This window comes from Salvia splendens, chromosome 11 (assembly GCF_004379255.2).
Source record: "Salvia splendens isolate huo1 chromosome 11, SspV2, whole genome shotgun sequence".
NCBI lineage: Eukaryota > Viridiplantae > Streptophyta > Magnoliopsida > Lamiales > Lamiaceae > Salvia > Salvia splendens.
The window spans coordinates 18,767,135-18,783,678 of record NC_056042.1 but is presented as its reverse complement, the minus strand read 5'-3'; the positions used below and the strand labels follow the sequence as shown (position 1 = coordinate 18,783,678).

General features: G+C 38.1%; 2 protein-coding genes across 2 annotated transcripts; both read left to right on the top strand.

The window, feature by feature from the left end:
• Positions 1-4,345: 4,345 nt before the first annotated feature.
• LOC121753646 (SNF1-related protein kinase catalytic subunit alpha KIN10-like) lies at positions 4,346-9,692 on the top strand. The gene is made up of 12 exons (XM_042148878.1): positions 4,346-4,508; positions 5,613-5,803; positions 5,924-6,108; positions 6,188-6,370; positions 6,478-6,609; positions 7,105-7,290; positions 7,459-7,548; positions 7,686-7,769; positions 8,064-8,198; positions 8,360-8,539; positions 8,743-8,864; positions 9,124-9,692. Exons 2-11 carry the CDS (start codon positions 5,617-5,619, stop codon positions 8,854-8,856), a joined length of 1,476 nt encoding a protein of 491 aa, XP_042004812.1. The 5' UTR covers positions 4,346-4,508; positions 5,613-5,616; the 3' UTR covers positions 8,857-8,864; positions 9,124-9,692.
• A 2,689-nt stretch (positions 9,693-12,381) lies between these two features.
• On the top strand, positions 12,382-15,383 carry LOC121753683 (phosphate transporter PHO1 homolog 9-like). The gene is made up of 12 exons (XM_042148917.1): positions 12,382-12,701; positions 12,876-12,966; positions 13,040-13,088; positions 13,175-13,246; positions 13,312-13,441; positions 13,508-13,628; positions 13,707-13,965; positions 14,051-14,155; positions 14,247-14,291; positions 14,363-14,791; positions 14,872-15,011; positions 15,160-15,383. Exons 1-12 carry the CDS (start codon positions 12,413-12,415, stop codon positions 15,206-15,208), a joined length of 1,779 nt encoding a protein of 592 aa, XP_042004851.1. The 5' UTR covers positions 12,382-12,412; the 3' UTR covers positions 15,209-15,383.
• The last annotated feature ends 1,161 nt before the right edge of the window (positions 15,384-16,544 follow it).

The following is a 16,544-nucleotide window of genomic DNA, read 5'->3' as shown; positions in this document are numbered from 1 at the left end:
GAACACGATCCGAACCCGTCACGAACCCGTTAAAGACACGATATAATATGGGTTGACACGACACAATTACAATCCGAACCTGATATTACACAATTAAAACCTGATATTGCACGATTTAACATAGTTTCAAACTTGATTTATATGATAAAAAGTCATTTTCCATGATTTAATCTTGATTTATATAAGAAATTTGTGAAGCATTATTTTTTATAAATAATAAAAATAATGAAAATAATAATATTATTTCGTAATGGGTTATCTGTATCCAACACGCATCCAACCCGAAATCGACCCGAATTTTTCGGGTTCTTAACGGGTCAACCCAATAAGGCTTGATCCAAACCCATTATTTTCGTGCGGATTCGTATCGGATTAACGTGTCGGGTCAAAAATTGTCAGCCCCAATCATAACTTTATCATTTTTACAATTGTCCATAGTTTATGATTTGGGGGAAATTATGTACGCTTTTAGCAAACTAAGAATATCACGCGAAACAAAATATTCGACTATGTAAATAGCATCATTTAATACATTCCAGTCAATTATGTCTTTAATATTTACATGTGTACGCATTACGTTGTTAAACTCAGAAACAAAGCATGGATAATTAAGAAAAATATCTAAGTTATGATACAATTGGCCTTTTTTTTAAAAAGTTACAGGATAAACCATAATTTGACAAAACTTCCATAATTTGACAAAACTTTATGATGTTTTTGGCCATTTATCCATTAAAAAACTACTCCCTCCAAAATATGGAAATGTAAGATATATTTTTTGGGAGGGAGAAAGTAGAATCTTTTGGTAATGTGTCACTTTGTGTCGGACAAATAGTCTTTAACAATATTGAGACTTGAGAGAAACATTATGTTAGACACATTATGTGTAACTACTGTTCTCGTTTAATTCATGTTAGAATTATTTGTTTTGTAAGTTTAGTAAGGCTTTAGCATCCTTCCATGGGAAAGGAGAAGAGGGGGAAAGAGCATGGGAGAAGGAGACCATGGTGGATGAGGAGGAAGAGAAGGAGGGGGAGGAGGAGCCGATGGCAGTAGAGGAATGATGGAGGACGGGGTTGTTGGGATGAAGAGGAGGCGGCGAAAGAGGTGGCAGTAGGGAGAAGAGGCGCGTGGAAATATGCGCCCGTAGAAGGGTGGACAAAATAACTAAAAATCAAACATCCGATCCAAATCAAACAAATATAAAATTTGGTTCGGTTTAAACTTTTGGCTAATTTTGGTTTTTCAATTGGGCCGGATGAAAAAATGAAAACTTAATTTATTTTTAATATTATGTACTCTTTCAGTTCCATGTTAACAGAGTCATTTTTCTATTATGTGAAGTTTCAACATAATCGAGTCATTTTATTTTTGGCAAAAAGTAACTCTCTCGTTCATTTTATTCTCTCTTCATCTCTTACTTTATTCACTATTTATTTAACACACTATTCTTAAATTTTGCGTCGAAAAAATGCCTCTATTAACAAGGAATAAATGCAGTACTATATTATACTCGTATAATACTCCCTAAAACTCCCTAAAAACATTGATTTTTGTCATAATTGTAGTTGTTTGTATATGTTAATGGGTTGATTTGATATAATTTTTGTGTATAGAAAATAAATTTTTGGATTTTGGTTTGATTTTTTGGATATATTGTGCAATAGTTGGTTTTCGGGATCGGTTTTTGTAGTTTGGATTCCAATTTTTCGGTTTTTTTAATATATTTATAAAATTTTGGTTTTTACAGTTCGGATTTCGACTTTACGGTTCAATTCAGTTTGACAAAAAACAAAGTGTAAACCGAATGCTCGGCCCCTAGCACAGTGCCATATTATGATGTGTGTCGCGTGCGTCTAAGGTTTTGTAACTTTTGTTTCAAAAGTGTGCAATGTGGTTTTGTGATGCATAAGAGCATCTCCAATAGAAATAGCCCAGTCATAGCCCAGCCATAGCCTAGCCACAAACTCCTCATACCACATCAGCATCACTAAAAACTCCTCCTGCCACATCATCAGGACAAGCAACTGGACAACCAATAGGCCAGCCATAGCCTAGCCACAATAAACAAAATTAGAAAAATAAATAATTAACAATCACACAAAATACGGAATTAAATTTACAACACAGATACGGGAAAACTCAATAATAATATTGAAATTTTAAAATTTACATTAATTAAAAAAAGTACATTAATTAAAAAAAATTACATTAATCTAAAAAAAAATCCCCCGCCACACACGAGCCCCCCGCCTCCGTCTCACTCCTCGCCGTCGTCGCCGCCTCCGTTGTCGCCGCTATCCGGGACCCCCAAATCTGCGGCATCTGAGCCCCCCACCTGTGCCGCGGCGGGATTCAAATCGGCCCGCATACTCACGAGCATTGCGTGAAGAAAACTCTTCTCCTCGGGGTCAGTTGCCGCCCTCCATTCAGCTAAGATCTTGTACATCTGAGCTCGCGTTAGTTGACGCGCGAAGAAGAGGAGCTCGACTGTCGACCCGCCAACAAGGGGGGATGCCGACTAGACCTCCTGGGAGGCCTGGCGAGCCCGTTGCGCCCACCTTTGACCAACCGGGCGAGTGCGGCGAGCAAACGCGGGAGGGGACGGGAACTCCTGTACGTCCTCGGGGAGATCGTGGGAACCGCCGCTGCTGCCGCAGCTGTAATCACCGATATAGTTCAGGCGCTGCTTCTTTGGCCAGCCAGCATCGACACCTACCCGAAACTTCTCGGAGTCCATCAGCACCCCATAGCAGTTCCAGTAGGTGAACTCCTTATAAAGCCCGGGCACGGGGAAAGCTTTCTCCGCTATCCTCCTGCAGTCGTCCTCAGTTTGGCCACTGGTCTGCATGCGGAGGGCGTTGGTGTACAAGCCCGAATTTCGAGAGACCCCAGCCCTGATTCGGTCCCACCCCTTCCGGCACTCCTCCCCGCTGCGTGGCCTCCCCTCCGGGCAAAATGCCTTGTAGGCTGCTGCTATTTTAGCCCACAAGTTGACGATCCTCTGATTGTTCGAGGCGAGGGGATCATCGCAAACACTCACCCACGCCTTGGACAGCGCGACGTTCTCCGCGTCCGTCCACTTCCTCCGTGCCGGGCTGTCGTCATCAGCCGGCTGCGACGACTCGCCGACCACCCTCTTTCCCTTCCCCTTCTTCTTCTTTGGCGCGCCCCGACCCTGCCCTACTCCCCCCGTTTGAACGAGGGTGTCCGCATCCCCGAGATCTATCCCCAACTCTTCTAAGGAGAAAGTATCACACCCAATGAACTGCGTCTCCGATGGGGTCGATGTGTGCGAAGAAGCAGCCACAAAATCAAAACTGGGGCGATAGACGTTGTCCCCCCTGGGGTCCCCTGCATCCCCGGGTACCCCGGCATCATCTGCATCCCGGGTGCCCACCCCGGCATCATCTGCATCCCGGGTTGCATCCTCGGTACCCCTTGCCCGCCTGGCATCGCCGGCCCACCTTGCATCGCCGACCCCCCGGCATCCCTTGCCATCCCGTCATACCACCCCCAGATGCCATCCCAGGCATCATCTACTGCCAAGGGTAAATGTTGTAGTACCCGGCCATCGGACCCCATCCACCTCCCACGGGTACCGTGGGAGTTTGAGACTCGCTCGTCCCTGGAGTAGGCTCGTTGTTGTGCTCTATTTCGCGTTGTTGCTCTTGTACAGAAATTAAGATAGAGAGAATACTCGTTAAAACAAGTGGTGCAAATGAAAATGACGTGCAAATCGCGTATATATAGTGTTTCGAAAATTAAAAAAAAATCCGCTGGCCGATCGCTCACCGATCGGGAGCCTGCAATGACGGCCAGTCGATTGGCGAGCGCATCGGCCAGCGCTCGGGAATCGGCGTGCGCTCGCCATTATTCTTGCCGATTTGGCGCTCGCCTGCTGCAATGGTTCGGCGAGCGGACCAGCGAGCGCCAGGGATCGACTAGCCGGTCCGCTCGCCGCCATTGTGGATGCTCTAAAGCACGTATACCATGGCATTTATACTGAGTACTAATACTCCCTCCGTCCCATGTTACTTGCACAATTCTATTTCGGCTCATCTCAAACTACTTACATTATTTATAGTTTAAGTTGGAATTAATATATTTAATTAATATGTTAGATTAAGTTAAGAGCCCATTTATTAAGTTATTTCTCATTACACTTAAAATTCTAATTTAATTATATTAAAAAACTAATCCCAAATTTACGGCCTAAAATGAAAAGTGTGAGTAACATGCGACACAGAGGGAGTATTAGAAGATTTGTTTCCTAACAATAGTTGGATCTTCCCTCCACCCAACTAAATTTCCCATTTGTGGAACTGAATTTTCAGTAAAATAAACTCATGAATCAAATTAAATAAAATACTATGTATTCAAAATTATTCTTTCCATTTTCATAGCATCATCATCAAACGCAGGCCATCAACCACGCACACAATTCGTTCATACTGAGTCAAATCTGCTCAAAAATTTCATTCGCAGTTTCTGGACGCATTTTCTGTGTAAGTTTCTCTGTCATAATTTCTGAGTCTGTTAGAGGGAATTCCATTGATTTAGAATTCAATGTCATTCTGTTAATTTGAAGAATCTGGTCTTGTTTTTGATAATGGAGTATATATCTCTTAGTCTCTTTCCCGGATATCCTCGTTGGAAAGAAGCATTGCGAGTTATCGCGATTTTTTGTTTGTTTTTGGAATTTGCATTGCCAATGTTGTTAAGAAATTGTAATTTAAGCTATTTGAATAGAGGAAATGAGGTAAAATGGAAAATCTGCATTGCGAGTTATCGCGATTTTTAGTTTGTTTTTGGAATTTGCATTGCTAATCTTGATAAGAAATTGTAATTTAAGCTGTTTAAAATGAGGAAATGAGGTAAAATGGAAAATCTGCATTGGAGTTATCGCGAGTTTTAGTTTGTTTTTCGAATTTGCATTGCCAACGTTGATAAGAAATTGTAATTTAAGCTGTTTGAACAGAGGAAATGAGGTAAAATTGAAAATCTGCATTGCGAGTTATCGTGATTTTTAGTTTGTTTTTGGAATTTGCATTGCCAATCTTGATAAGAAATTGTAATTTAAGCTGTTTAAATAGAGGAAATGAGGTTAAATGGAAAATCTGCATTGCGAGTTATTGCGATTTTTAGTTTGTTTTTCGAATTTGCATTGCCAATCTTATTAAGAAACTGTAATTTAAGCTGTTTAAATAGAGGAAATGAGGTAAAATGGAAAATCTGCATTGCGAGTTATCGTGATTTTTAGTTTGTTTTTCGAATTTGCATTGCCAAACTTGATAAGAAATTGTAATTTAAGCTGTTTAAATAGAGGAAATGAGGTAAAATTGAAAATCTGCATTGCGAGTTATCGCGATTTTTAGTTTGTTTTTCGAATTTGCATTGCCAATCTTGATAAGAAATTGTAATTTAAGCTGTTTAAATAGAGGAAATGAGGTAAAATGGAAAATCTGCATTGCGAGTTATCGCGAGTTTTAGTTTGTTTTTCGAATTTGCATTGCCAATGTTGATAAGGAATTGTAATTTAAGCTGTTTGAACAGAGGAAATGAGGTAAAATTGAAAATCTGGTTTGTGACTTGAATTATGTTGAAATTAGGATTATGGATGGATTAAACCATGATGGCAACAGTGTGGATTCTTTCTTACGGAACTACAAACTTGGGAAGACTCTCGGGATCGGTTCATTTGGCAAAGTTAAAATTGCTGAACATGCACTCACAGGCCACAAAGTTGCTGTCAAGATTCTAAATCGTAAGAAAATTAAGAATATGGATATGGAAGAAAAAGGTTAAGCAAACAATATTCACTACTCCATATGTTTATAATACATCCTCTCAAATTACTAATGCATAAGTTAGTCAAATCAAGCTTACACTAGATTTTTTAACAGTTGGTTGCCTCTTGCAGTCAGAAGAGAAATCAAAATATTAAGATTGTTTATGCATCCTCACATCATACGTCTCTATGAGGTTGTGGAGACGATTTCTGACATATATGTTGTCATGGAATATGTGAAGTCTGGTGAACTGTTTGATTATATTGTGGAGAAAGGTAGGTTACAAGAAGAGGAGGCACGCACGTTCTTTCAACAGGTTAGATGCTTCTTTTTAGGCTCACCGAGATACTAAGATGCGTAGTGTATCAATGTCTCTGTGGTGCTGATGATTGCAGATAATATCTGGAGTAGAGTACTGCCACAGGAATATGGTGGTTCATAGAGATCTGAAGCCAGAAAACTTGCTTTTGGATTCTAAACACAACGTGAAGATTGCTGATTTTGGTTTGAGTAACATTATGCACGACGGTCATTTTCTGAAGACCAGTTGCGGAAGCCCCAACTACGCTGCTCCAGAGGTACTCTTTAAATACTCATGAGCTAGGTAGAATCTAAACAAAGTGACCGATTTGTAATGTTTCAGAAATGTGCAATTCGAAGAGTCTGATACGTGTTTCTACCATAGGTTATCTCAGGTAAACTGTATGCTGGGCCGGAGGTGGATGTATGGAGCTGTGGTGTAATTCTTTATGCACTTCTCTGTGGCACCCTCCCATTTGATGACGAGAATATTCCAAACCTGTTTAAAAAAATAAAGGTGGATCCATGTAAATTCATGCTTTTATGTTTATAAGTTCGTCCTCAAATATATTCATGCTTGGAAGTTTACTGATAAATATAGCATAGAACCACTACATCTCTTATGGAAATGTTCATCATTACAAATTTTTAAGCTCATGTATCATTCTCATGGAGCTTCAATTAGATCTCGAGCTGAGTGCTAGGTAATCCATTCGTGATTTAAAACTTATGATTTTAAGCAGATAAATTTTAGTGCTCTGCTTGTCTTACTCTCAAGCTGATGCATATGCTTATGTGAAATTTAGACTAGTTCGCCCTTTCGGATTTGATTTCTGAGCTTACTATAGACTATGTTTCATTTTCATTCTGAAGCTTTATAATGTTCTACGAGATTGTCTGATGGCCAACTTAGTCGTTAATTCATATGTATTCCATGGAACATAATTTAATGGAAGTAAAACTTTCACATATTGTGATATGCTTAATGCTAATCTGTTTAATATGTCTCTAGGGTGGAATATACACTCTTCCCAGCCATTTATCTGCTTGTGCAAGAGATTTGATTCCCAGGATGCTTATAGTTGATCCGATGAAACGAATGAGTATTCCAGAGATTCGTAACCACCCTTGGTTCCAAGCTCATCTCCCACGCTATCTGGCTGTGCCACCACCTGATACAACACAACAAGCTAAAAAGGTAACTGGAGCTTGAAATGTAATCAATAATTCTTTCCAGTAGATCATAGATGTAACCGAACGAACACTGAGAAATTCCTACAATATGCCCAATGCCTATCCAATAAACACCAAGAAATGAGAGTAGAATTCTAAGCATTTTAATGATCAGAGACTTCATAATGTGCAGATTGATGAAGATATTCTTCAGGAAGTGATTAAGATGGGATTTGACCGTGCTGCACTTGTTGAATCTATCGGAAACAGGGTTCAAAATGAGGTAACTTTTGTTACTCTGTGTTGTTAATATTGTTAAGGTATCATGTTTTTTATAATCATAACTTTTAAACCATTGCACATGTAAAAGCCAGGTTCACGTTGTTATTAATGTTGTATTAATTCTCAACTGTTTCTCAGGGAACTGTTTCATACTATCTGCTGCTAGACAATCGATTTCGTGTTGCCAATGGCTACCTTGGAGCTGAATTCCAAGAGACCGTGGTATGTTTTTCGGTTAGTAGATTAGATGTACTCTTATATATTTAAGGGAATTAAAGCTTTATATGCTACTTTACTGTCGAGTTGTGATCAAAATAGAACTAAATCCCGATGCATAACTAAAGAACAAATTTAGATAATATGTTCTATTTTCAAAGCTTCATATACATTCTATTTCCTTTTTCAAAGCTTCATATACATTCTATTTTCAAAGCTTCATATACATTCTATTTTCAAGTTCTTTCACACTCACAAGTTTCTCTGACATCCTTGCATGAATTTTCCATATACCAATAGGAACTCGGGTATGACCGCAATCCAAGTGAGGCCGTAGCATCTCCTGTCAGGGAACGTCTTCCTGCAGTTAAGGATCATCAACAATTTGGAGCAAGGCAACTTCCCGGTGACAGGAAATGGGCTCTCGGACTCCAGGTTGGTTTACTGCTTCATTATGCATTGCATTCGTGAGAGGATATGCTCTAATGGCCAGATTTTGGTGACTTGCTTCATTGTTTTTATAAGTACATGCATATATATAAATACACACTCATATTGATAATAGGTTTTCGCTATTCATTTGACTTCTCTGACAGTCTCAAGCCCATCCTCGTGAGATCATGACGGAAGTTCTCAAAGCGCTGCAAGAACTGAAGGTTTTCTGGAAAAAGATTGGACATTACAACATGAAATGCAGATGGGCTTCCGATGCTCCTGCCGTTATTGAACATCAAGGGAGTAGTGGAACCCAAAATGTTGTTAAGTTCGAAGTGCAGGTAAGTTTTGGTACCATCATATATAGTTTGTTGATTTCTAGACATATTAATTGTGTCGAGAATATATGACAATGATGTTTGTTTATATATCTTCACACCATATATAGTTTGGATTAATGCACACAGCTTCATTCACCATGAAAACTGATATGCTTTGTTCACACCATATGACTAGTGTTAGCTGACTTGTTTGTTTCTTTCAGCTATACAAAACAGGTGAAGACAAGTATCTTCTTGATCTGCAGAGAGTTCAGGGGCCGCCGCTGCTCTTCCTTGATCTTTGCGCAGCTTTTCTCGCCCAGCTTCGTGTACATTGAAATCCAGGGTTAGAACTTGATGCTGTACATAATTATTGCAAGCCATGAGCCAAATCTCCCCAAGATGAAAGCTAGGAGTTCTCTCTTCTAGTGCAATTTTGATTATTATTTCTTGTCTTATTTTTCATAATATCATATTATTGGGTTTTAATTGTTCTCTTTTCCATTTCCAATCGTCCGACCAACACTATTAAACAAAAAATAAGTGAATATTACATGTATATGAAGAGTGCAATTAATTAGCTATTGAAATGTTACCAACTGCAGTTTGAAGACTCCCTCCGTCCCCCAAAGGGGCGAGCATCGGAAGCATTCTCCTCTTCCCCCAAACTGTTTAGTCACTGTCGTTGTCATTGCCACCACCTCCACCTTCCCGTTTATTTTACAAGCATTCTACGCTTCGTGAGCTGCTCAGATCTATCGAGTCGACTGGAGCTCACTCATTAAAGGCATACAAAGAATCAAAGAACTAGTTCAGACTCTTCATCGCCTCACTCTGCAATCGCGGCTCACCATTAGCCTTGAAATATCAAAAGCTGAGCACTCGATCCAAAAACTAGAAATCCACATGCTCCATGATTATCTCGCTATCCACCTCCGTAATTAGCAATGAATCGTCACCTCGCGATTCAAACTGAGCCCAAACTCGAATGTGTATTTTTGATGGTATATTCCTCATATGGATCGTTGATGAAATCGGTGAAGTTTGATTCTTCCTAGTGTACTTGGCTGATGGGAAAGCTTGATCTTGATAAGTATACAGTTGGTGATTTTCAAAGAGAGGTTGTGAGTTGATGAAGAATTTGAATTTGTGGACAAGAAATTAGTTTGAGTGTTTGCCCTAAGAATATGTAAAGAATACAAAGTAGAGATAATTAATTATTCATATGTTCTGAATTGAGTTATTTCCACTGATACCTAACTCTATCTAATTCATATGTTCTGAATTGAATTATTTCCACTGAACTGCACTCTACTTAACTCTATTTGGCAGCTTCTAACTAACAAGTAGCCATGGCTACTGATCCGCTTGGATTTTGCATGGCTTTAGAGAGTAGAACATGGTTTTGATCACGTTTTGCCTTGGTTTAGAGTGCTCATTTCTATTTCTTTATTATATTGACAATTTTACCATTTTGTAAAAAATGTGCAAAAAAATGGTTAAAAACAGGTATAAAAGGCAAAAGGGGGAGCTCAGAGTCGAAACCGAAGAAGCTGATGAAGTCAGCGAGTCACTAAGTTTGCACCATGTGCGAACGCACTGACCTTCCAGAAAGCTACGGGATTCCAGTGACAAATTGGCAACTCGACGAGTTCGCGCCCTATGCGAAACCAGTGACTTGTCGGAAGGCTACTCACAAAAGAATAAGAATACCAGACGCTAGGAATATGAAACCTCTTTAGGACTAGGACAACTTACGTACAATGACTCCACCAACTAGCAACACTAAGCTAGCCTAAGATGAAGAAAACCCTTGACAACATTCATTAAAGCAACTCACCTCCAATGATTACGCCAACTAGCAACACTAAGCTAGCCCAAGATGAAAACAACCCTTGACAACTTTCACCAAAACAACTGACGTACAATGACTATACCAACTAGCAATACTGATCTAGCAAGCATATCGTTCAAGAAACATTATTTTAAGTTTCTAATAGCCTCTATCTTCACATAGCAAGCATATCGTTCAAGAAACTTTATTATAAGTTTCTAATAGCCTCTATCTTCACATATTCCTCAATCTAACAATTCAACACTTTATACCTGCCGAGTTCTTCTCAAACTAGGTTAACTTCCCATAATGGGAGACTTTTTTTTAGTCTACACATACGGGAAAGACGTGAAAGCTTAGGGGGTGTTCGGTTTGCAAGATCGTATGTCGGGATTAAATATGTAGTGTGTTTAGTTCATGAGATTCAATCTCACAACTCAATCTAAATGGATAATTAGTCATAGCTAACCCCCTCTCAACTATAATAATCTCACAACTCAATCCTATATTATATCTTGGTACTATTTTATCTAGGAAATCGAACACCACCTTAATGTGTAGAACACATAGACAATATGAAACCGATACGAGGCAATATTTTGTGTCATTAGGTAATGCGTGAAATGTTTTTGCGCAGAACATAGAACATAACAGAAGGCAAAAACCCCATTTTGAACATATTAGTTTTTCTCTTCCCTATTCTTTGGCAAATTAATTCATAATTTTAATCAAGGTATGTTTTAATGATCTTCTGATAAATTTAGGAATTGAGAATATATTGTGAAATTTCGCTAACAACTCGGTTTTCTTTATTATGTTAATTTGAAATATTATGCAATTTATAGTTAAGTAATTTTGAGCAATTTGATAGATATTATTAAGTTGTAATATTATTATATTAGAGAATATCGAATGAAATATTAGGTAATGTTGTAGAATGTGCTAATATTAGGTAATGTTGAGTAATTTAGTGTCGTAATTTGAAATATTATGCAATTTGATTAGGTATACAGTATTGACTATTGAGCAATTTCAAATGAAACCCAATTGAATTATTTTTAATATTCAGCTAAAGCTGAACAATTTGATTTGTTTGAATGATATACTTTAAATCAGTCCGCTGTTACCTTAATTGCGATAGTGATCACAATCAACAAGGAAAAACTGATCTTGATGCCAAGGTAGAAACTCAAGATTAATTTTCATCTATAGAGTCATCTGTAAAAGAAATTGAGGTGACACTTTCTCTAGTAAGGTAAGATTCGTAGTTATACCCCCTAATGTTGCAAGATTTTATAGACTTTTTATATGAAAATTTTGAAATCTAAGAGTTTGAAGAATATTTACAGAGTAGTACATGTAAACACATCTACTTGTATAACTTATTTCATGCCCTTAATGACATAAATGGTTCAATTGATTTCAATAACGAGTGACGTCATTAATGCTTATAATTTTTGACATAGACACAAAAATCGAATATGAATACACACAAAATTAATAAGTCTGAGTCAAGTTTTATTGGGTTAATGTCATTATCGGGTTGACTCATTAAGAATCTGATTTTAATCGTACCATATCAATTTTAATCATGTAATAACATCAAGTTTTAATTGTGTAAATCAGGTATGTGTCATTATCATATCGTGTCAACCCAAATTGTATCATATAATATCAAGTTCATGATGTATTCGAGACATGTTCAGGTCTGAAGCTAGTAAGTCGAGTTTGCGCTCAGACTGAGAGCTACTTCAACATAGTTGAATTAGGTCTTATTGGATTGGATCAATATCAAGTTAATCTGACAACTACCCACCAAAACACCCAATTTAATAACAATAAGTGACAGTATGTAATAGATAACGTGTCACAAGACCCATTGCGTCAACGATCAACGGAACTAAGACTAATTACTGACAAATAATTACTTAATACTTTAATTAGTGTTTGTTTCCTAAATTGTTGGGTGCATGCCAATGTTCACGTGAGTGCAAATGTACCTAATTTCACCCATTTTAATCATGTTGAATTATGTAGGTTGTCACAGAGTGATTGAAGATATGAAGTTTGCAGAGGAACTTGCTTCACAAGTGGTGCAAGAATGGCAGGCTGCATACATGGACTACAACACCCTCAAACAAGCTCTCAAAAATCTGGTGAAGCAAAGAGAAGCAACAAGTTTAAACAAATCGACAAACAATGGCGATGAGTATTACCAGGAAGGCGGCGGATCGGAGCTCGAATTTTTCACCAAACTCGAAGACGAGTTCAACAAGGTGGTGAATTTCTACAAGGATAAGCTGCAACAGCTGAAGGTGGAGGCACACGATCTCACCTTGAAGAGCCAAGGTTAGAAAATTTTCATCTTTGGAATTTGGTTGTTTGACTGAATTTGTGATTTTTGAAACGTTAGTACTAAAAAGGTGCAAACCCAATTTTCTGGTTACTAGTTTTGTTTTGTAGTTCACTAAAAAATAAATCAGTTTTGTTCTTAAAGTTTGTGTTGTGTTTTTTCATATTAAGTTGGAGTGCATTTGGACATAAGTCAAGAAGTGGAATTGAGACAGGACAACATCAATATTTACAAACAGGTTCAACATTTGAGAAGATTCTGGTAAGAAACTAGTACTTTTTTTTTTCTTGCTGTGATTGGAGTGGTTCAGTTGTGCTGAGCTAAGTGTATGCAGTTCCTCGAATATTCTTGCCTTCTCGAAAATAATGAACAAGTACGACAAGGTATATCCACACGAGATAAGTGATTCTTAATGTTTATCGTTCTTTGCATCGTATGCTTTTAAAGACATCGACTTATTCTGTTTCAGATAGCTTCAAGGAGTGCTTCGAATGTCTACTTACAGATGCTTGACAATTCGTTTCGTGCCAACTCTAACGAGGTATGTTTTTTTAGCTTTGTAAGCATCTTCATTGAAGATTGTTCCGATCCTCTTCTTGGTCTAAGGTGTACGAGCTCATGGAAAGACTAATGGCTGCATTCATCGAGCAATTTGCACAAGGAAATCGTGGAAAAGGGAAGAAATCGATGAGGCTAGGAGGAAAAAGGGAGAAGCGCAGAATAACATTCCTCCTTGGTAAGTTTGTATGATAATGCTACCACTTGAAATTGTTGTTGGAAACTGATGTATCTTCACTTGCAGGTCTATTTACAGGCTGCTCGGTAGCACTAGTGATTGCCGTTATTGTGTCAATGCATGCTCGGGATCTTCTCAATCACGCGGGACGAGATCAGTACATGGAGAGCATATTTCCACTCTACAGGTATGCCTACAAAACAAACACTCCGCATCCAACACCATTTCTCCCTCTTCATTTCTCGATCATCGTTAACTGATGCAGCTTGTTTGGATTCATTGTCCTACACTTGCTCATATATGGGTCGAATGCCTATCTCTGGAGGCTATTCCGTGTGAACTACCCTTCTATTTTTGGATTCAAAGAAGAAACAGATCTAAGCTTTAGAAAAGTGCTCCTCCTCGCTTCTTCACTATCCATGCTCTCGTTGGCAGCTGTGCTTTCAAACCTTGACATGGAGATGGATCTCCGAACAATGAAGTATAGTACGGTTACCGAACTAGTTCCATTAGCATTAGTCCTTGTAAGATTCTTGAAACATTTTTTTCCACTCGTCAATATTCTTGATTAACAAGATTTTGGCTTATAAAATGGTGCAATATTTGCAGCTGGTACTTCTTGTCACCTTCTGCCCTTTCAATATTCTCTATCATTCGAGCCGTTTCTTCTTCCTCCGCCACGCGTGTCACTGTGCTTCTGCTCCACTCCATAAGGTGCTTAGATTCAAAAAACAAGAAAATGTTTCATGCAAACTTCAATTCCTTTTCCCCATTCTCATTTCTCTGTTTTTAAATGATTTTTTAGGGAACTTTTACTGATTTCTTCTTGGCAGATCAGCTAACAAGCCAGGTTTGAATCTATTTTATACAATACCATAGTTTAACAACACAATTATCTAAATTAATGATTCATGTGATAAGGTTCAAGCAATCAGAAGCTTGCTTTTCTATCTCTTCTACTACACGATGGGGGATTTCACCACGAGATCAAATGTGTTTCTTAACAAGAAGTCATACAAGGCTTTGTACATTGTCGTTGCCATCATCCCGTCATGGTGGCGTCTTCTTCAGTGCCTTCGTCGTTTCTATGATGAGAAAGAGAAAAAGCAAGGTCTCAACGCGCTCAAGTACTTGTCAACCATCATGGCTCTTGCAATGAGGACAATGTATGATTATAAGAAGGGTGCCTTTTGGAGAATCATGGCTGCATCAACGTCAGGAGTCACGACTATCTACAGCACGTATTGGGACATTGTTCACGACTGGGGCCTACTTCAGAGGAATACAAGAAATCCATGGCTGAGAGAAGAGCTTCTCATCTCAAACAAGGCTGTCTATTATGGTGCTATAGTGAGTACTAGGACTTTTTCTTGTAATGACATCGAAACCACGGTTTTAAATAACCGGTGCATTTGCATGAATTGCTGCAGGTGGTAAACATGATTCTGAGACTTGTTTGGATGCAGTCAGTTCTTGATTTCAATGAGACTGAATTTCTTCATAGGCGAGCTGTGGTGGCGCTCGTTGCCTGCTTGGAGATCCTTCGTCGTGGTATTTGGAACTTCTTCAGGTTTGTTCATCGATTGTGTGTGGAATAGCAGTAGTAGATGAGATCTCAATCAATGTGAATCCTCCAAAAATCAGCCAAAACTAGTCATTCCATTGAATCAAAATAGGGCCTCTTTTAGTGCTGACAGTGGTGTTGTTTGATTGTGCAGGTTGGAGAATGAGCATTTCCACCACAAAATAGTACTATTGCCATCTTGATACCAAGGTTAAAATATGATCACATGATAGATTGTAGGTATGTTCAAGAAAACAAATTAAGTAAATAATATTTTGCACTAGTGTTTGTAATCAATTATCCAACTTTTCTTTATAAAATTTGCGTGATAGGGAGACTTTTGGATCATCAGAAAATAATCTGCATTTAACTTTCAAATTGTTGAGACTTTTGGTTTAGTCACTTTATTTATATAATCAAACTAATTACAATTAGCAGTTGGAATGTTTGGTGGATATATACACATAGAAGATGTTCACTTATATATAATTTAATATTAAGTTGTGAGTTTATTTTAGTTAGAGGGAGTTGACTATGACTAATTGTTCGATGATTATTCATATAGGATTGAGTTGTGGAATTTAATCTCATGAACCAAACAGCCAATATATTTAATCCTGAGATACAATCATGCGAACCGAACCGTCCCATAACGAACACAATGATTTTATTGAAAGTGGCAAAGACAACAACATTGGATTTATGTTCAATTCACTAGGAAAAGTGTTAGGTTTAGTATACTGAAAAGCATGTTTCGAGCAAGTTCGTGCGAATAGAATCTTGCTTGTATACCGAAAAACTCTACAATCCACTTTTAACCCGATTAAGTATTATTCGAGCATTTTGCACGAATAGAATCAGTATATTATTACATTGTGTTTACTTGTGCGTTTATAAGATGTTTTATAAACATTTAAATGCATAAGAAGTAAACAAAGCCTAAGTCTTTTGCTTAGTAAACTGGTAGTGGGCGTCGTCCACTTTAAGGTAACTACAATCGGTTCTATGCAATGCTTTGCAAAAGAAAAAGAAGAATTTCACAACCTAGATAGGCTTTGACTACCTATCGCGAAAGGTTGCAATGTCAGTCCGATTATTTCTAAGCCTTATTGAAATAAGATGACGTTGGTGTGGTATAACACTGAATGGATCTAACAGCAAAACGTGTTTTTATGCTATCTACTGAAAGACTAGGTCTTGATAAAATCTATTTCTTAATCTACATACGTAGCATTGAGCATACAATATTGATTATGCACTACTTTGAATTATCAAAAGGTGCGGGTTTTTTGCAACCCAAGAATCCTGATATATTGGGTAATGGTGATTAATATCTAGCGGTGCTAGGATTGCTATTATGTTGAATCGTGCGCGAGGTGAGTCTCGTTTGATAATGTCCTCAAGAGGAGCTTGAACAAAGTTTTATTATTCGGAAACTGGTCAGTTGGAATTTAATTATTCCATGAATAATAAATAAGTGTTTCTTTCTAAGTCCACTCTTGGAATTAATAAGATGTTAATTAATTAAGTCCATAACAG